At 34.2% G+C, this 21,243-nt stretch overlaps 2 protein-coding genes across 2 annotated transcripts; both read left to right on the plus strand.

Annotated features, from left to right (window-relative positions):
• The first annotated feature begins 8,163 nt into the window (after positions 1–8,163).
• LOC115442891 (fibroin heavy chain) lies at positions 8,164–10,736 on the plus strand. The gene is made up of 2 exons (XM_030168090.2): positions 8,164–8,289; positions 8,775–10,736. The coding sequence occupies exons 1-2, from the start codon at positions 8,278–8,280 to the stop codon at positions 10,311–10,313; spliced, it is 1,551 nt and encodes a 516-aa protein (XP_030023950.2). The 5' UTR covers positions 8,164–8,277; the 3' UTR covers positions 10,314–10,736.
• An 8,979-nt stretch (positions 10,737–19,715) lies between these two features.
• Positions 19,716–20,986, plus strand: LOC115441998. The gene is made up of 2 exons (XM_030166944.2): positions 19,716–19,766; positions 20,135–20,986. Exons 1-2 carry the CDS (start codon positions 19,746–19,748, stop codon positions 20,984–20,986), a joined length of 873 nt encoding a protein of 290 aa, XP_030022804.2. The 5' UTR covers positions 19,716–19,745.
• The last annotated feature ends 257 nt before the right edge of the window (positions 20,987–21,243 follow it).

A 21,243-nucleotide genomic window follows, 5' to 3' on the forward strand; every position in this document is an offset into this window, starting at 1 on the left:
AGAAGATTTGGTATACTAATGAATGCGCAATTTTGTTCACATAAAATGCATTGAGATCTTTTGGCAGAGGGCCTGAAAGTATTTAGAAACTTGCATCTAGAAATTTTTAGAAAGGAATTATTGTGAGTTAAGCTTAAAACAATTTGAATGGATGTTTACTATTTTACTTAGTATATAAAAAAATCTAGACTGAAAATTATTTTAGATGACTCATTGAAGACTGAATAATTAGAAATAATTAACATGTGAATGTACTAATTGAATACTTTTTATATCAATATAGCGGAAGTGAATGCTCGCCGATATGAGGAAATAAGTTCTAAAGGAGTGTTCTCTTTAGATATTGATAATACAATAACAACCTGCAAGTGGTAGACCATAACCAGCCGTATTATGTAGCGGATAAGAACCATTCAAAAAGCGAAGGGAGTTTTTATTAAATTAAACTTTTCCTTATTATAGGTAAATTTGATAATGGCAATATTATTATTATACTAATTGAATAAAAAAACTATAAATAACAAGAAGCGTGAGTATATCGTGACCTACGATTAAAGCCACAACACCGCGTGACTGACCGCGATACTCGTTGAAATACATACAAGACTGGATTGGCGTGTGAAACGAAATCGGCTTCCGAATGATTTCGTTGACACTCATCTTCGTATTAAAAATTCTAGAGATACTATTCTAAAGAAGTTCTAAGGTAGTGTTGGAAGCAACAAAAATATTTCTTCTGATGAATCCGTTCCGAATTCTTGTTCAGCCATAGTTACATAATAGATGTAATTTAGATGAATGATGTAAATCATACCATTCGAAAACGTGTGGGCGATAACCGAGAGATAGTAAAAGTGGTCAGTCAGGAAAAAAGAGCAAGTGTTCGCGCGCGGACGTAGAATGGCTTCCATAACAACAGTCTCGTGTTGTTTATTTTTAGTTAAATTAAGTAATACTAAAATGAAAGAAATCATGGAATTTGTATGCACCAATTCGTAAATATTGATTGTTTTCGTCATACAATATATAAAGATTTCTTGACACGTGCATATTTGCGTGTTTATTTTCAATTTAAAAGTAAAAGCATTACTGTATCTGAGCACCGTTTAATTTGATTAATTGATAGTGATTTTATTTACTTACACTTGGATCTTATGGTTTATTTATTTAACTTTTCCTTTAACACTTTATTTATTTCTTGATTTCTCTTAAGTGCAAGTCAGTGGCATAGCATTGTTTATTTTTGTTGCTAAGTCGCAATGTATAGTGGAGACCTCGAAAGAATATTTTAAGATTTAACGTATAATTTTTGGTTCGCATCTATTAAGAGAACGTAATATTGGTAATGTTATCGTTTATAACTACCCCAATCTCAATGTCTTATGCTATTCTAAATTTGTTTCTAAATAACTTGTAAATAACACCTTTTACTACTCGATAATGACATCCCGCTCGTTTTATTCCTAGTTATCTAAATCCATCCAATGGTTGTCTAGAAGCAATCACCGTGCGATAAGACCGACATTTGTACTTTCTGTTTTTTCGAATTCTCTATTGCATATTTACTTTTCCATAAGACTTCTACAATAAAGAGTTTAAATAAATAAATAAGATAGGTTAACAGTTGCTTTGGTTTTCAAAAGTTTCTATCATTAATTAGTTTGAAGATTTTAAATATTTTTTCTTGATGTATGTACCATCTTTGACACACCAACACTGGCCACTTGAGCCTTAGCCGAGCTGTTTCCATGTCCTTCTTTGGTTTACCTCAGGGCATTGGTTAAAAGAAGTTTTGTTATAGTTTTTATTTGATCAGATCAACGGGTAGGTGATCAAGATAAGAATTGTATTTATTTTCATCGCTATTATATTAATTAAAATTTATTCCTCGGACATATTTTTCAAATGGTCCCGAGGTTTTCTGGTAAATATTGGAATATCGACATTATTCAAGCAAGTTCAAACCAAACTATTTAAGTGTTTTCACTCACTTAAAACCCACTGCGTAAAAATATCTAATTCATAGCATTGTGGTGAAAACACAGTTTCTAAATTAACAACTGGACCTTCTAATGTAAATAAAATTCTTTTGTACGGACCGGTCATGCGATTCAATTTTGGGTGAAGCAATCGCTGGGAGAGGTTGGCTGGCACTGACTAATGTGTTATATAATACTTGCACCTCCGATGTTAGATTGTCTGTACTTGATTGCTCCTTATTTGTTAGATAAACAGGAACTGTTACAATCAATTTGTAATTACTTAATCGATGAAAGAGGCGATCTTTCTAATAGATCTATAAGTGCGGAAGAAGTTTCTGATGTTCTGTGTGATAGGAAATAATGTCATTTTTTCTTCAAATTAACTGGGCGTAGTATATATAGTATATATAGATAGTATACTATAGTATATGTAGGTAGCTACATACCCTGAATTCTCTCAATTTGATAATAATTTATTTAAGAATTGTACTTAATTCCATTGACATTATGGACGTTTACCTTATTGACGATTTAGACGATTAGAGTTTATTTTTCTGTCTTCGGTCTTAAAAATAATATCAAAATATTAGTTTTCATCTAATTAGTTGTAAGTCTTAAACTAGTTTAGAAACTAGTTATTATGATATAACATTATGTCGTGTATGCAAATTCTAAAAAAATATATCTTCCGAAACCACTTGCGCAATAATAACAGGTCGTGAACAGCAATAAAGCACACCGTCCTAGCTTTAAAGTCTAGGATCATGCTCGGACCATCAAGATTTAGTGTTAGATAAGTGTAACATAATATCGACATGCTTATGAAGAAAGCTGATCGACGCGAAACATTGTTCCATGTTTAAACTATTAAGGTATAAAGCATGCCACGATATGCTTACAAGTTCAAATATTGAGCTTTACTATAAAAAAATTAATAAATTCTTAACCTATTAATATTTTTTTTTTGCTGAGTAGACTTCATTGTGGCGCCAAACAGTTCTTTGTAATATTTACTGATGATTACTTATGGATAGTTTCGTCAGATAATGATGTCTGCACAATAATATATTATAATATTCATCTACTTATAACAATACCTAACTAAATTACACAATATTTAAATTCGTAGAGTCATAGACGCTATTACGCATTACAATAATCAATGGAGGTTCGATTGAACGATATACAAGAAAAAGAAAAATCCGCTAATACTGGAGCAGTAAAATTACTTGATATTAAAATTTTCTACAGCCACGAATTGTACTGGTCACGGCTAAAAAAAAAACGTACCCAATTGCTATTTGAGATTGTTGATTTTTGCACGGTATCAGATGACGTCAGTAAGTTAATGCCCTCATATTCGACGCTCGTTGATCTTGATACTTCTGGACCACTGCTTTATAAATAGCTTTAGGTTTTTACCCAGTTCAGTTTGTAATAAAGAGGTCTTTGTCTAAAAATCTAAAAGCGATGATCTGTGTAGTTCGATTTTGAAATTCTTAGGTTCTTTTGTGAATTTTATTTTTAAAATACTGGATAATTAGATAAACAAGTTCGAAATCGAAATATTTACGTTTCCGAATTGTTTGTTAAGTAGAATAACAGTTGTACAAAGACTAATTTGTCTTTATTACTGCTTGATAAATATTTCAAGGCTTGTAGGGTAAACATTTCTTATTATTACTTCTTGCTGAAAATCTGTTTTATAACAATTAGGTAAAATCTTAAAAATATTAGAAATGCCTGATAACTTTGAGGTGTATAGGTCAAAACTTATTTACTTATGTATGTTATTGCAGACTCCAAACCAGAATTCGAATGATGATACTTATGATGTTAAAACATGTCGCGAATCTATATTATAGAAATAAAACACATGATCGGAATTAGATAATAAATTAAGTACAGTAAACGTCCGTAGAAAGTAGGTTGAAAAGTCTAAATAATTTAAAACAGGTTTTTAACTAATCGCTAGTTATATATGTAGATATTTCGTATACATAATAAAATGTCAGGCATATGATTACGGTTCTTCAACAAAGTTATTTCCGGTTGGCGACTAACGAAACGTCTATATCAACGTTTTGCAACATAATTAATTGATTCATGGAAAAACATAAAGAAGATAAAGCATAAAATTAAGATATATTTTGCCAAATTTTGATTTAAACAACGTGTGAACAATTGTTACTATCATCAGGAGTAGTAGAAGAGACTAAAAAATTTCAGACCAACCTGTAGGACGCGGCCTGCATTGAATAACTTATTGCAATTTCGTATATTTTTTTTAGTCTCTTTTAGGATCACTGTAAGTTAAAACATTTCAGAATTAAGAAGCCTCTGTAGCAGAGCAAGCCTTCGATTACTGTGAAATAAAAAAGCAATGTTTTGATCCAATAGATACAAATATATGTACGAATCGTAGTGTCGAGATTGGTTTGGAACTGAAATTTGTCTGTAATTTCTGACAGATTTTTGTAACGTTACACATCTACTCCACAAGGCATATAGGCGTGTGTAAAGAGTAAAGAAAAGCTTGACCGAAGCAAATAAACAAATGTAAATTGGATGCGAGTGAAATTTATTGTTTTTCCCAACAGCGTCTCTACGTTGCGTAACCTATGAATCAGAACAAGGTATTTAGTAGAACACCCACTTTCGTAGCGATAAAATCGTATTATATGAAATTGTTTAACAATGGTTGACTACGATTTCGTTTAAGAACTTAATTAGATTATAGTCATGATTACGCACTTCTTCTCTTGCTTTTGTCAGCTTTTATTACTTAATGTTACTAATGGGTAATAATGTAACGTTCAAGATTTATTTTTAACTAGGTGTTGCCCGCGGTTTTGCCCTAGTGAAAAGCCTTTCCTGCTACAAAAGTCCCGAAAATACTGTAAGACGCGACCCCCATCTATCTCAAATATTAGATAAAAAAAATATTTCTCACGGGACCAAATTACCACGACAAAAAGTGGCTTATGAGTTAATCTAGAACATGGTCACCTGTGTGCGTATTTTACGTAAATTAATTTAGTTATTTTTGCATTTATTTCTAACAAATAACAAAATCTGAACATTTTCAAAAACTTTCGCATTTATATTATTAGTAAAAAATAAGATTTCACCGTACTGGGTAAAAGAATCCAACGGGTCTTTATAAGTGGAAACCAAAAATAATATATTTTTTGTTATCTATAAACTTGAATTGATGAGAACGAGATCTTAGACAAATTCTAGGATTAATATATTTTGGTATTAATATTCTTTAAGTTATAACATATATGTTAAATAAACAGTTTCAAGAGGTTTTTCTATGTTGCTATATGGAAAGTGGCACATGGTTTTAAAACTGAAGTAAATATAGTACTGTAAAGAAAATCATAGCGGCCTCCTATGTTCCTGGAATACATATAACATCTACAATCAGCAGGCGACGAAGTGATAGTTTCCGTTGCTATATGGAATCTAATTATCATCGTTTATGTCTTTCGATGACTGCATAAATTATATTTTACGTTTCTTTAATGACTAGACTAATATAATAGCTACCGTCGACCAAAGGCGGGAGAAAATGAGCGTTTTAAAAATATTATACACACGCCTTTTATCCCGTAGGGGTAGGCAGTGAGGTCTTAATGCATACATTTTTTATTATGTGTATTTCGTCCTACGAAGTGATAAGGGGAAAATTTATCGCCATTTCGGTTACAAATTTCAGATACGGCTGATACTGAGCAGGAAAGTCTAATGAAATTTTACTTGACTCGGGAGTCGAATCTGAAAGACCAGTACGGCAGTCGTATCACAATGCAACTAAGCCATCACGGCAGAAAAATACTACGTGTACACAAATTATAAATGTTGAGTAAATTATGTTAACCAGTTGGAAATAACACATATGTATGTAAACGCGTATTTGCGTATAATCCGGTCTCTATTCCAGTTGTACTTTCCATTTCACCTCAATGATTTTCTTTGCTTCATTACATTAGTATTGTATTTTAAATAAGAAAAAAAATATTACGTCACATTTATATGGGTTTCTAGCAATCTCATTAAATTCAGTCATTTTAATGTAGTAGTTCAGATATTAGTAAGTGATGTATTTAGATGTTATTTATAATTTGCCATCCAATTACCAAATGTATAATCTAACAGCGATTAACACTGTTATATTTTCACCAGGTTTCTCTTAAACAGTTTGGTCCAGACCGGGTTATTCAATAATGAAATAATTTTCTATGCTATCATTATAAACTAATAAGAAAGTCCGTGTTCACAAACAAATAACTAGTTCTTGCACATGAGATGTCATAGATATGCTTGTAGAGTATGTGTCGGAGTTTGGTGTAAAAATGCAATAATTAACATAAAATAACTGGATTTTATTTAGTATTTTATATGTGTTTTAAAACTATATTAGTTGCCATACCGTTTTAAGATTTAAGTCAATAATATACATTTAACGCCACGATTGTCTGAAAGAGGTCACTTAAAGCAAGAAGGCCGGGTATTGTGCATTAAGTTTATTTTTGAGAGGTATATTCGGCTTGTGTCCTCTATATTTTACTAGGTGTTGCTCGTTAGCTTTACCCGCCTGAATAGCCTTTTCCAATACTGTTCATAGCATCACCTTATTCTAATTTATAATTTATTTTATTTATCTATAATTACTAAGTTAGATTAGACATCCTGTGTATTCAAAAATCAGTTTTTGTACGTTATTATTGCATAAACTTGGTGCGATACATGTAATAAATATTGTTATGTACTTTCTGACCTATTTATCCTAAAGTTTAATAGCAAGTAAACACTTTCATTTCATTTTATTCAAGCATGAAATTTCTTTGGAAGAACTATTAAAATTGTCATAATGGAACATTGGACATGAATGGCCATAGTATGGGACAATGGGTATGTTATGTAACAGAAACAAAAAAACATTATTTCGAAACCGTAAGTAGTTTAGACAGGAACACGAAACCATCCAACAATGGTTCTAAAACGTTGATTGTAAAATGGTTAAAATGTACATGTAAGTAGGTACATAATGTTCTTGCAACTTTGAAAGCGAATAGTGCCGTTTTAATTCGTTATGGTTTATCAAACGTTAGATAAAAAAACATGACGGTACTAATTTATTTTTCAGTATGCTGTTTTATCTTATCTTTTGTTTTTGGAATATTGTAATATTCAAATGAATATCATCTCAAACGTTACTTTATAAAAAGGATGCAAGTTTGGCTAAAGATATCGATTCGCATTCAAGCGATATAAAGGACTAAAATATAATACAAATACAATTTTATGCATATTATTAGTTTAACACTTTATCATGATCTTATTGTGTTCAAAGCACATTCAAAGAAAGGGTTTAATTGACACTATTATATCTATCATTCGATTACACCTTCATCAGCTGTCCATTATAATGCTAATTACAGAACCGAGCGCAGCGTTCGCAGGAGCCAGTTACCATTAACTATTATTTAAATGTGCTTTTATGTGTTCTCTACAAACACTTCATTTAAACGTGTCCGATCACGCGTACAAATGACCTCAAGTTGAATGAAAGTGCATTCGGACGTTGATGATTCTGTGCACACTGTGTGATGGCTTTGGATTTTGTGAATATCTCTTGCGATTGATGGCATGCGGCCAAAGTTTCTGAACCTGACGGACTGGTTTTGACTTAAAATCAACCCGTTAGGCTGTTGGAAATCAAAGGTTTTTTATTGCCTTTGGAAACTGCAAACGTCCGGGTTACTCTTTATTTCCTTTTTTAAAAAGTAGTCATGATTGCGGGCCTAGTGAACCTTATAACAGTTAAAGCAACAAAGCAAAAGCGTGATGAAGGAGCGCAAACAAATGAAAATTCATAATAACCGTTGTTCGGCACGCGAGCGACACGCTTCGGCGTCCGGACGACATCTACACCAATAGGTTCACCAAACCGTGATCAGCTTATGACATAAGACTTCCGGCCTCTATTACCTCATTGTTGAGTTCGGAAGCTCACCGGCCCGCTCCCATTCTTTCAGCTGGCGCAGTGAAAGGGTTCTCCGATACACTTTTACCCTTCCGACAACGGCTGCAGGCGTCGGGTGCGCGCCACCATTCGCTCTCTTATAAATTCGGTGAAAACACAGCGACATCACATTACAAATTCGGCGGCTGTACGAGTCAGCCGGCCGATCGCTCAGACAAATATCTGTTTGTGTCGTACAACAACACCCGTGCTGTGATTTAGTTTCAACACCGAGACGAGCATACTAAATAAGAATCTAAAATGAAATTCACGGTGAGTGCGCGTTTTGTGATGATGTTAATGAAAATTAAAACAAGTGCGTTGAAGTGTATGTGGTGTCAAAATATATTGGAAAATTCATGTCATGCGCCGGGAAGTGATAGATATCAAAAATAAATTAGCTACAGATTTATTGCCCTATAGTTTTTGGTCAATAAATAAGTGTTGTAGATGAATAATGGTCATTAGTACATACATTATCATCTCTGATTATTTAAAAAAATACTTAAAACCCTTTAGTATCCGGATGGACATAGTGAAATTTTTTTTATAACATTTAAAAAGATCACATGCTGCAAAGTAAAAGTGAAATAAAATTTATAATGTGGGCTATAATCTTGAACAGTGTCATGCGGGTCGCAGTTAAATGATTGTACAAGCGCAGTATTTCCGTTTAGGGCACTTTTTCTTTTTTATCCACCGATAGCAGTAAAATCGTTGTTTATTTTTGCTTATACAAATTATTTATTTATTTGCAGGTTGTATTCGTCACTCTTTTGAGTATATCGGCGCCATGGCTGGTCATGGGAAAGAAGGTGGATGACGCGAAGGACAAACGTGAGGCGCCGGTCTCCTACGGCTCATCCGCAGGCCACTCTTCTTCGAGCTACCAACCGTCTCAAGCTTATCAGGGTTCTCAAGCATACCAGCCATCTCAAGCGTACCAGTCATCCCAGGCGTACCAGCCATCTCAAGTATACCAGGCTGCGCAGAGCTATGAACCCGCGTCAGCCGGTCACGGTGATGCCAGTGCCATCAGCGTCGGAGCGGGCTACAGCATCGGTGGAGCAAAACCCAATTACAGCTTCGGTGGACAAGGAGGCATTTCAGCTCTTCAGATTCCTGCCGATGGACTGCAGTCAAGTGGCCACAACACCATTCAGCTTCCACCCATCACTTTGCAACCGAACCACGGCGCCGGTCTCGTAGGCACTGACCTAAACCAACTCATGAGTCAGCTTACTCAAAGTATCAACTCCGGTGCATTGTCTTTATCTCCGTCTAACAGCATCGCCGAATTCCATTCCGGTGCCAAAGGTATCCAAGGTGCTCAGGAACTTGCCGTCCCTCAGTACTCATACCCTAATCTTCAACAGTACAATCTAGGTTCCCTTGGTGCTGGTTCTTATGCTGGCGGCGCTCAGTCCTTTTCTGCTGCAACACCAACTTTCACTGCTGCTGCACCCATTTATGCTGCCGGTTCTAAAGGTCTTAGTTCCTATGGTTCTACCGGCCCTGTACTTTTTAACCCCTCGGAAGGTCACGCAGCCGCATCTGGTTTAGCATATGCTGCTCCTAGCTCTGGTCATTCACTTGGCGATTCGGGAGCTCTTTCCTTGGGTGGATCCGGCCACGCTTTGTCAGGCCTCTCTCTCGGTGGTTCCGGACATTCTTTCGGAGGATCACTGAAATCCTTGGGCGTGCCTAGCAAATCATTCACACCTTCAGTTTTCTTAGGAGCATCAAGCGACTCGAGCCACAGTTTAGGTGGAGCTGAGGGATCTTATAAAGCCCCATCTTTTGAAGGTTTCTCTAGCGGCCATAACGCTCTGTCACTCGGCTCCGGTTCTCACGGACCTAGTTACGCTGGATCTTTTAATGGTTTCGGCGGAGACGCCGCTAAGTTCGCAGCGCCTTCTTTCGGATCTTTTAAATCTGAGAGTTATGGTTCCCCATCAGAAGCTCTTGCTGCATTTTCTGCGAATGGACACTCATCGTCTCCTTCCAACGCCAACTTTGGATTTGCTACATCTTCATACCCGACAGGTGCTACCCACGCAGTTTCTGCAGCTAAACCTTACTACGTAAGCACTTCAAAGCACCCCAGCGGTGGTTCTTCATTCCGTGGACCCAGCTCCTCCCATAGCTCCTTGAACGCTCACTCTTCTGGACCTAAATACAGTTTCGGTGGCCATAATAGCGCACGCTACTCCCCTAAAGACGCCTATGGTGCCCACAGTGAGACATCCTACAACACCATCAAGTACAGCGAGGAATTAAAGCCCCGCATTCATTAACGGGCATTAATGGGCGTCTCTCCTATTGCTGTCTTTTTGTAAATATTAATAGTATTTCGTGATGTGTAGATGACGTTTGTGTAAAATTTATATGATGAGCTTCAGAGAAAGTATTAAGTTTGGTATAAATTATTTGCATACGTTCCGCTAATTAGTTCTACAGAGGCCAAATACTCGTCAATTGGGCACATGTTGCGTTTTTGATAGCTTGTTGATCGGTTTCTTTTAATAATTATGAATCAATATACATTATAAACTAGTTCTGAGAACGTAAAAATTGTAATATCACATTTTACCACCGCAGAAAATATTTGGTGACCATGAACGAAACGCCGTGAATTTCTGTAAATATAGTTTAGGTTAAGCAGCTTATTTATTTTAATTTGTTATATTGTTGTTGTTTAAATAAAATGTGTTGAAATATCTTGAGTTTTCTTTACCAAAGCCCTGAATAAAGAATGTTAGATAATTTGGAGTGTGAGTATCCACAGGAAACGCGATACTTAAGTAATCAACACCAGGCGTGCAGTCAATTTCACTCTTAAGAAAGCGTTAAAGGAAATCGAAAGACGTTTTGCGTTTAATACTCTAGTGGACATAGATGAGGTAGTATTTATTTCCTTCCTTATTATACATCTCGTGTTACGTTGGACATGTTTAGACGTAAGATTTTAATTAGGCGAGCAATGAAACGATTAGGTAACAAAATTATGCCACTGTTATATTTCGTTATGCCGTTGGGAAGCCGGATCTAAATAGGTGAATTGTGTGTTACATAATTTTAATAGGCATCTAGACTTTGTAATGGATGACGATAATTGCGAAATAAACTTTTTTAAAACAAAATTCGTAGGTACTCAAGCTAGATGGCTTTATTGTAAAAAAATATCAAACGTCTTTCTTTGCCGGCTAGAAATTTTCGTTACGCTGTGCACGTAATAGACGCCTTTTATGTTGTTTTTGATTTTGACCGCAATTTTTCGTCACGGTATAATTGAACAATAAATATTTTAAATCAAGTTCTTACTTTGGTTTATTTCATACTATTAAATAACCAATTAATTGCGAATGTTATTGTCTATGAAACATACGGTTTTATTAAGATATTCAATAAATTATTATAACAGTTTAATTATAATAATCCGTGAAATAACAGACGTAACACACAAAGCTGTGAATGTTATGATTCCGCGCATTGTGTAAACTGTTACTCAATCTCCACGGACGGCGGAGTATATGGAATCAGAATGGAAGCGACAGTTCACTTCCGAACTGGCCATTAGCTAAGTAAAGTAAAAAAAATATTATCACGTTAAGAATTTATTTCCTGAATCAAATTTTGATATTAAAGTTATTTAAGTTATGTCGTGATTAATGCTGAATAATTTTCATCTACAATTGATCTGTTTAATGTGCTTCTTTACATATATAATATCTAGATAATGCGAGTAGCTGGTCGGTCATAAGATGTTCAGCTTCACGTAAGTCGGCTCATATATAGCTTAGCATCAAAACTAAAATTATATTTTTTTACAATTACTGTAGAACTACGTCCTCTTTTCAATTGAAACATCAATGGTCTTATATAAAAATGACATAATTAGTTGGCACTTACCTCGAGGAACTCGCATAGATGAAGATATTGTGATGAAAATGATTTAACACTTTGTTCACTGTTATAAGCTCTTCCTAGGTAGCGCACACTAATGCCTTCATTAAGACATACTTATTGCAATTGTGCTGGTATTTAAATATCGACTGGTAGATTTAAGTTATCTTTCTGTATATGGTTTATAATATTGAGTTTGGAAAAAAGGTAATTGGTGTCAAAAATGGCCTTATATTTCATGCAAAAATTTTACTTCCCTCAAATGTGTCTCATGTGTAGTATAGAAAACGGATGGGCATTAGACGTTAGAATATTTTATCGACATCCACGTACTTAAGGAAACTATTACATGAACATAACTGCGTAGGGTTGTATAAGAGATTGTTGAGATTAAGATACGACATAAGATAGTTCTCAAACTGTGCGTACAAAACAAAACTCTACATTCATTAAACTCGCGGAAACAAGAGACAATACAAATGCTGGAAAATTTACTACGAGGACTGCCAACGTATTGTAATTTATGTAAAGTAAGTCATCAAATCATTGTGAATATAATAAATCTGTAGAGAGGTCAATTCTGTACATGAAATATATTTCCAAAATAACTATCAGGGGGTGATTAGGGATCGATACTGATGCCAAAAATGCAATTAGTAAAATTTTTGTCTGTCTGTCTGTCTGTCTGTCTGTATAACCGTTATAGAAACAAAAACTACTCGACGGATTTTAACGAAACTTGGTACAATTATTTGTCATACTCCTGTGCTGGTTATAGTATACTTTTCATCACGCTACAATTAATAGGAGCAGAGCAGTGAAGGGAAATGTTGGGAAAACGGGAGAAGTTACTCCATTTTTTAAGCTTCCGTCGCGTGTGCAACCTTAATGGTTAAAGCTACGCAGAAATCATGTATGACGGAAATGTTCTCCTTAAAATTATGTAAAATATATCCCACGACAGCATATGTCTATCTTTTATGGTTCACTCACAATAACACGTGTAACTCCCGATAGCTTAGCAGTTCGAAGCATTCTTATTATATTTGTCTACTCTTACGTTTATAACACTCTCAGTCATCCCTAATTAAAAAAGTTAACATTATTAAATACTAGCTTCCGCTCGCAGCTTCGCCCGCGTGGATTTCGGACTTCAAAAATGGGTGCTCAATTTGTCGGGATGTTTTTTTAATGTATGGTGGTATGCAAGTGGTCCGATTGTCCGGTCAGGGTCTGATGATGGGATCCTGGTGAAATCGAAGGAATCTTATAGCATGATTCAGTATTCACGCATGATGGCTTATTATTAGCGTATTTCATGTATAACTTTGGTGTTTACTTTGGTGTAAATATTTCATAAAAAAGAATCATAGAAATCGGTATAGAAGCTAGTTGTGAATATGACGATACTAGTTATGTTTGCAACCAGTCACGATTTATTTGTATATAAATTAATTACATGTAACCATATTTTTTTAAAATTATATTTGTTTCATGGGTTGTATGGGAACATGATTTAAGTAAACTACATTTAAATTCAACTATATTTAAATTCCTTTAGACAATTGAATGACGTAATTAAAGCAGTGCATTTGAGGCTGAGTGATACGAGTGGGTACTCATAAACTGTACTGGATTCTTCACCCTGAGACATTAGATGTTAACTCTCGTAATGCATAGTTAATACACTGGCCTCAATCAGCTTCGAACCGAAACATTACAGTACTTGTTCACTACTGCTGGATGGATGGAACCTACCTTCTTTCGCAACCGAGGGACAGAACATCTAGTACACTATATGCCTATAAATTGCTCCCGTAGGAAATAATTGATTTTTGAAAGGCTTTGAACGCGGGCAAGCCGCGGCAACACCTAGTTTTTTTTTAAATGAGTGAGGTAATTCTATTCGTCATAATTCTTTTTTTTATATTTTTTCTTCGGTCATTTTTTACTCCGTGGTCTGATTTAAATGATTCTTTTTAGTTTCATTTGGTATACTACTTCACTTTTGTATGGTTCCACTTTATTGCCTTCATTTTTGACTTTGGACTTCGAAGACACACAGAGGGAACAGAGGGAACCTCAAAATAAAGTAGGATGAGAATTATTATTTTTTGTATTAGTTTTGTATAACTAACAAAAAACCAAAAATAAACAATTTTTAACGAAAAGAAACCAACTACAAAAACAATTACAATCCAAAATTATTGAACTGTAAATATGTACCACAAACAATGTAATCTATCCAATTTGTGTTTATGTTTATGCACATTGCATACAATATTTATTTTTGTTGTCGCTGAATAATAGCGTAAATACACGAATAAATATTGAATTGAAATTTAGCACTGCCTTCGGAAAGCATTTAATGTGCATATGAACGAAAGAAAATAACAGTTAAGAATTTCTTATTAACCCTTATATGAAGTTAAATAACTTATTTGGTTGTTGTGGTAGTGGTTTTTATAATAATTATTCGAACGGATAAATAAGTACAGATTTTACCAGTGCACAGATATTGTTTCCGAATACTTCTCCCATCGCATTGTAATTAAAATAGCGTATCACGTATCACTCTAGAATCCAGGTAAACCCAATCATTACCAAATATTGTGATTGAAATATTATTCCAAGTGTTAAATGCAAGACTTTATGCAACTATAGGTGTATATATAGTAAACCAATGGTTTCCGCGAAAACAAAAGCAAGAACCTAGCAGACATAGAAAATTGCTAGCTGAAATTGCTTTTTGTGTGTCATTTTGTTTCGCAATGTCTAAAAACACGCGCAAAAACTACGATGGGTCTGTGAGACGGAAGTACGGGTTACATATTGTGTAGTGCACTGATGTCATTTCTATAGCTTCCGGTAACTTATTATACATTGGAATCGCATTATGTGTGTCAATTGGAGGCTTTCAAAATAATGCATTTGAAAGGTGTTTCAATTGTTTCAAATTAGGTGATCTTCTAGATGGTCTTCGCTTGTATTTTAATTTAATTATCTCATAATTTTCCAATTTATATTCTAGAACTATGATATTATACTAATTATACTACTACGTTGTAATATTATTTGGGACATGATATGTGTTGGAATAAGAATCTTAATATTCATTCATAATTTTTTTAGAAATAATTTGTTCTGTTTCTTTCTAAAATAAATAAATGACATCTTAAATGCTTTATAATATTGTTAAGTAATTTGCAACTATTCTTTTAGATTTTACCTTTCCATCCTTTTCACAAGTTATAACAAATCTGCTGGAACAAGTCAGGGTATACCTATTATATTTCCAAATCATAACATCAAAGAATGCCTGATTGGGGATTTGATCAAGACGTTTTCAGTTTTCATCTTCAAAGACAAAAAAGAGGCGTAGTAGAGATTATGTGTTTGATATAGGCATGTACTGAGTGCATACGAGAAGTCGAGTAAAAGTTGAATATATCTATAGAAATGTTTGCAATGTCTGGGTATAGGCAAAATGTGGGTAACCGCTAAGGCAATTTCTGTGAAAAAAATATATCTTGATACATAATTGATGCTTAGAATAACTCTATTTGATATGTGTTGGAGATGTCGCAAAAATTATTTTCTTTTTCCATAGCTGGATATTAATGATTTGTATTCTTGCTGGTGGTAGGATATATATTTCTATATCCGTACGGATAGCGACCATCATACACAAGTTAAAACGCACATCAGTGTAACACGTTCCAGAATTAGCCTGTGTTTATCCGGTTCCAACATGCCGGCATAATTGTGTAGCCTGCCGAGAGGCTATCATTTCTCGGCAGTCGACATTCTAATGAACCCCACTCCATTTATCAGGTGCAGTGAGGTGACTTTGCCGTGCACATTTAAAAAAAAACTAGTTCACGTATTCAAATGGCAGTACTTTACAAATATACAGCATTGTTGTCTCCTATAACTACTTACAATAGTTGAAAATACGTATGAATAAGCACGGTTTATCAGAAATAGTAAAATATCAGATGTAGACATGTAGCTCCATCTGTCAGAAATAAACAGAAACACAAAATACCCCACTAAACTACCGTTTCGTTACGTTTTTGATTCAAGAAATAAATGGAAAGAATACTATGCGCACACGCAGTTTTAAGTTTCTGCAGTGATTTATAGATGGCGCTATTTTAAGATAAATACATTTATTCCTTGTAGATTGCATTTTTCTTCCCTTGGAAATGATTAATTCAATTTTTTTTAAAGAATATTATTTTTTTATTATTGTAATAAAACAACTGAAAGTTTATTTTGAGTCAATGATAAAATCCACTTACAAGTTGAAATAGAGCTCGGCACTATAAATATACAGTTTTATTTAGGTACTTACTCAGAGGTACTTAATTGCCTTTAATACAAATGAACAGTGTCAGAAAATATGTTATATTAAAAAATATCAAATACTACCTTCTTGCAAATAGAGTTGTTTGAAAAGAGTCCGTGACCATGAAGGCTGCAAAGTCTTCGAAAAATCAGAAGCGGAAATGAAACAAATTTATTGCGACAAAATCCGTAAAGCAGTTTTATTTCAATGTTAAACATTCGCGTAAACATAAGATTATTATATACTTAGATAATTGTTTCCATTAAGCTGCGCTTTTTTCGTTTTATGGCACAGGTTACAGGCATAGTCCTATCATTTTACTCGCCCCAAAAATAGTTGATATTTTCGTGATTACTTTTAAGGCGATACCTCAAGGTCCATTTTCATACATTTTGTTTCACCTTTAATCTGGGTAACTAAACAAGTATTGGAAAGTAAAGAATTTAAATTCACGTCTAGTTAGTGATTAGTTCTCGCAGTTGAAAGAAAAACGTAAAAATAATTAATAATCATGGATATTTCGGCCTTTAAAATTCTTTACTTGCCAATACTTGTTTAGTTACCCAGATTAAAGGTGAAACAAAATGTATGAAAATGGACCTTGAGGTATCGCCTTAAGTAAATGAAATGCTGTGCTGGGAAAAAAATAATTAAAACATACTTCTTTGAAATGAAAATGATTAAAGCAATACCTTAGCAATTATGTTATTAGATGTATCTGAGGGCGAATGGAATGTATCTTTTCCCACGCAATGCTATTAGATTATACAATATATTAGACTAGGCATACCTACTAACTGACGATTATCAAATTATGGAAGTGCGATTACGCACGTTATACAAATTGGCAATAAGCTATGTTGTGCAATTGACGTGCTTTGCATTAAAATTAGGAAGTGTTGGTGAATGTATGTAAGCCGAGAATTTAGCGTGGGAATAAATGATTTCGCTTTCGAAGACATTACACGATAGTTATTTGCTTCAAATTAAAAATCAGTTTGTCAGTCTTGAGTTCTGTTTCGCCAATAACTGATGTTATTTTAATTATTTTTTTAATATTATGTGTGCAGGAATTTTAACAATTTGTTTCTTCATGCTGGTTGTAGTAAGAAGACTTAAAAACCAAGTGTCTCTTATAAAGATTGGTAGTTTAAAGTTACCAAACAATATTTCTTTCTACAAAAGACTTTTACCGTCAGCTATAAAAGTAGCTGAGCAAATGCAACATTTAAAATTACCTATACATATTAAGTTTAATTGAAAACTTTTTCTTTGTGATCGTGAAATAAAAGTAAATACATTTTTTAAATTTTTCGGTAAGAAAAAAAAAGTGTTTGCAACAACACAAAAATGTATAGGAGATTTGACGTTTTGAATTTGTTCAGCTGTTTATGTAGGTGATTGTACATCAATTATAGGATCGGATCTAATTGTATGTTCGCGGTCTTTTCATGCTTCATTGGCGCATGGTGACCAATTCATTAGGAATCTGCTCTACATACCGTCATACCGTTACCACAAACGACTGTTGCAACTGTTGTAAGTTAAGTCATCATTTTAGTCGGGCCATTAGAGGTTTGCTGGGATCTTTCACAGAGATAGTTGCTATCAGTGTCAGCGACTTGAACGAGTGGACTTTTATTTATTTATTCCTTTATAATTATAGCCTATAATATGTTTACAGTAGCTTAGTTTTATAATAAAAATCTTATAGCGTTTAAATACTTGTTGGGTGCAATGAACTGTTTTATGTGGTCCGATTTACATAATATAGTTATTAAGACTAATATCATCCTATAGCATTTTCTTCACTTTTGTTTTTCTTGTAAATTGTGCAATACATTTAGCGTTATTCATATGGTCATTGACCTGTTAGAAAGCATGTTACTGTATCCCAATTTATTCAAACTAAATGAATATTTTGCTCAAATACGTTAACTCTTGGTTTTCTTGCAATATTTAAAATTTTAATTAACATAATGAGGAGATATTTTCGTTCCAAATATGTTAGGAAACCACGTACAAAGTGTTGCCTGAATTTAAATCTATGACCTTTATATTTAAAATTATCACATATCATTATACTGTGAAACAATGCAATAATATATAACATAACTTAAAGATAAATGACCTTTCAAATATTGTAAACATAGAAAGCGTGCGGTTTAAAGAAGAGTAATTTTATTTGTTATTTTACCTCGTCGGTGTTTTCAATGACAATTGTTTCCACACATTTACACGTCCCTCGTGGCTTCCTTTTCTCATCGCTCACATCTGTATATTATTTTGCATATATGCATATTTACGCTTTTTATCCACGAAGGGGTAGACAGAGGCGCAACTTGTACACACACTTTTGTCGTGTGTAGTCCGTCCCGTAGTGTGATAGGGGGCGAGCCTATCGCTATAGCCGGCATAAATTCCAGACACTTGGCTCAGACTAAGTAAAAATAAATAATATCACTTTGTCCGAACGGGGATCAAACCTGCGACCTTAGCACTGCAGTCGTACCGTAACACCACTACGCCATCGAGGCAGTCAGTGTAATAAAATTGCGATAATAGTTTAATTTTAAATATTCGTTTTATTTACTTCAATCTTTATTTTTGGTTTGTGTAATCATAGTATTTTTCCGCTGCATGCAAGATTTTTATATAATATTGAGGTAGTCATAAAATACTAATAATATCTAGCTAGATTTATACAAAATTGCGCAATAATATTTAAATCAACAGACATACGTTTCAACATTCACTAATGCAGAATAGAGTTAAGAATTCCAATCCTAATATAAAACATTCGTTATATAATCGTTTATTTTACTCTCTCTCTCTCTCTAGTCGTTCCCTCATATCTGAGGATCGTGGTCAGCATCAGGGTTGCATCTGGAGCGGATGATCTGTCTCCACCAGTTTCTGTCCAGCGCGTCTCTTACGTTAATGTAGAATTTAGAGGACGATAGTATGGTTTATTTTACATATCGCATCTATATTAACAATAATATAAATTGAATTTTATAAATATAAGAACTTTACAGACTAAAATAAATTACAAAACTCACACGATGTTAGTGAATCGGTAAAGATTGCCAAATCAGTAATCTATAAACCTTAGTGCGAGGAAAAAACTGCTCAAGCAAGCTGAACGACATTCCATTAAGTTTTCCCTGCATGGGCTAACTCTTAACCGTGATGAAGTGAACCCTACGTATCCGCTGATCAGGAAATGCAACAGGTAATCGAAGAAACTGGATATGTCCGATACAGGACAAAGACCTATGCGGTCACTTCCCTTAGATCTGATCTGGACTCTAAAGAAAGTTGTCGGCCTCGCTCATATAAATGCGTGAACTTGATACAGTCTTGCACTTTTCCGCGCAGCTCTGTGAATAGAACACTTTTCCTTTCATAATACGAGTTTTCCGGTGTATAATGTAATTGCGTATTCATTTTTACAGTTAGCAGGTTTAAAATGGCGAAAAGGGAGGCTTTGGTGAGTCTATTATAAGTCTATAAGTAATATTAAATTTATTTTGAAAACATTACTTTAGATTTGTTATAATATAAATAACTTAAACTGTACAGATCTATATACCAATACAGATACATATCAAGTAATTTTAACAATTAATTTATAGTGACCATTGCAAATTGAGAATGTATGAATAGCTATAATTTTCGGTAGTTATCGTAATCACATCTCAGCCAAGTCGATTTATTATATTCCAATTTATGACTATACTTTGTACAATATAGTGAAAACAAACATTACAAAACACAAGAGTTGTCTGATTGGTTTGCACGCCCTTTTCTAGTAAACAGTGATTGATGTTTGATGATTCTATACTGTTTTCATTTCAGATTATCATCGCATTTGCGTCGTTGATTTACTGCAGTGAATTGGAAGATAGCGAGCAGAAGAAACGAGGAGTTGGAAAAGCAACAGCATTAAATTCGATCCCCACCGGTGCTCAAAAGCAAGAATATAGTTACAGTGTGTACTCTCAAAATTCTCAAAGCCCGTCGAGTCAATCCTATCAAAGTCAGGTGTCTAGCTCATTTTATCCGAATCAAGCTAGCAGTCAGTATTATTCATCGTCTAACCCATCAACAGATGCACCATCGACGTACTCCAGTCAGCATGCATCACCTCAGAGCACATCTCAATTTGTTCCACTGAATTTCGTCCCCAATCCAGGCTATCAAACAAAGTATCAAACAGTACCATCTAAATCCCCAAATGTCCAGTTAGCGATTGTGCCGCACAACACATACCCATCACAGTCAATTGTACCATATCACCAACTTGCCCCATCTCTATTCTCACCTAACTCTGCAAATCAGGCCAACCCACAGCAAGCTTCTGTGCATTCAATTCCTCAATTCAATGTACCTGCAAATTACCAGCATCTACAACTTGCAAATCCCTATTTAAGCCACCCTTCGACGATGGTGCTCCTCGCTCAACCAAATCCTTCGATTTACAGTAATTTACTTTATCAAAACCCAATTCAAGGGTTGTACAACTATTATCCTTCTAATACCCACAATAAATATAGTGCGTATCCTTCTTCTACGCAGACTGAGTATCAGAATGTCCCGAAAGAAGAGAATGAAGTAGGTACACAGAATACCGATTATAGCTCTTCGGATTCTAGTTCTAGTTATAAAAATGCATACTCTAGCCGAAATTCATTTGGAAAGTTGCAATGAGATATTCAAGACTGACTTGTATAAAGATGTTATAACTTACTTTTTTCTGTTCATTTTAGTATTTAATTAGTAATTTAGTGTATGTTTAACTGCCTTGTATTTGTTAAGTATTGTTTTTGCCATTTATTATTCTATTTTAATCTAAGTAAAATTGTATGTTTTTGTTGTTAGGATAAATGCAAAATATTGTTATTAATGGGTTGTTGTTTAAATAAATGCATGTTTCATAATTCAATCTATTATTTTATGATTATGGT

This window comes from Manduca sexta, chromosome 11, assembly GCF_014839805.1.
Source record: "Manduca sexta isolate Smith_Timp_Sample1 chromosome 11, JHU_Msex_v1.0, whole genome shotgun sequence".
Lineage (NCBI taxonomy): Eukaryota > Metazoa > Arthropoda > Insecta > Lepidoptera > Sphingidae > Manduca > Manduca sexta.

Coding starts and splice junctions, on each gene's coding strand:
- LOC115441998 (XM_030166944.2), top strand. CDS start 19,746: ATGGCGAAAAGGGAGGCTTTG. Junction 19,767..20,134: donor TGGCGAAAAGGGAGGCTTTG/GTGAGTCTATTA, acceptor TTTTCATTTCAG/ATTATCATCGCATTTGCGTC.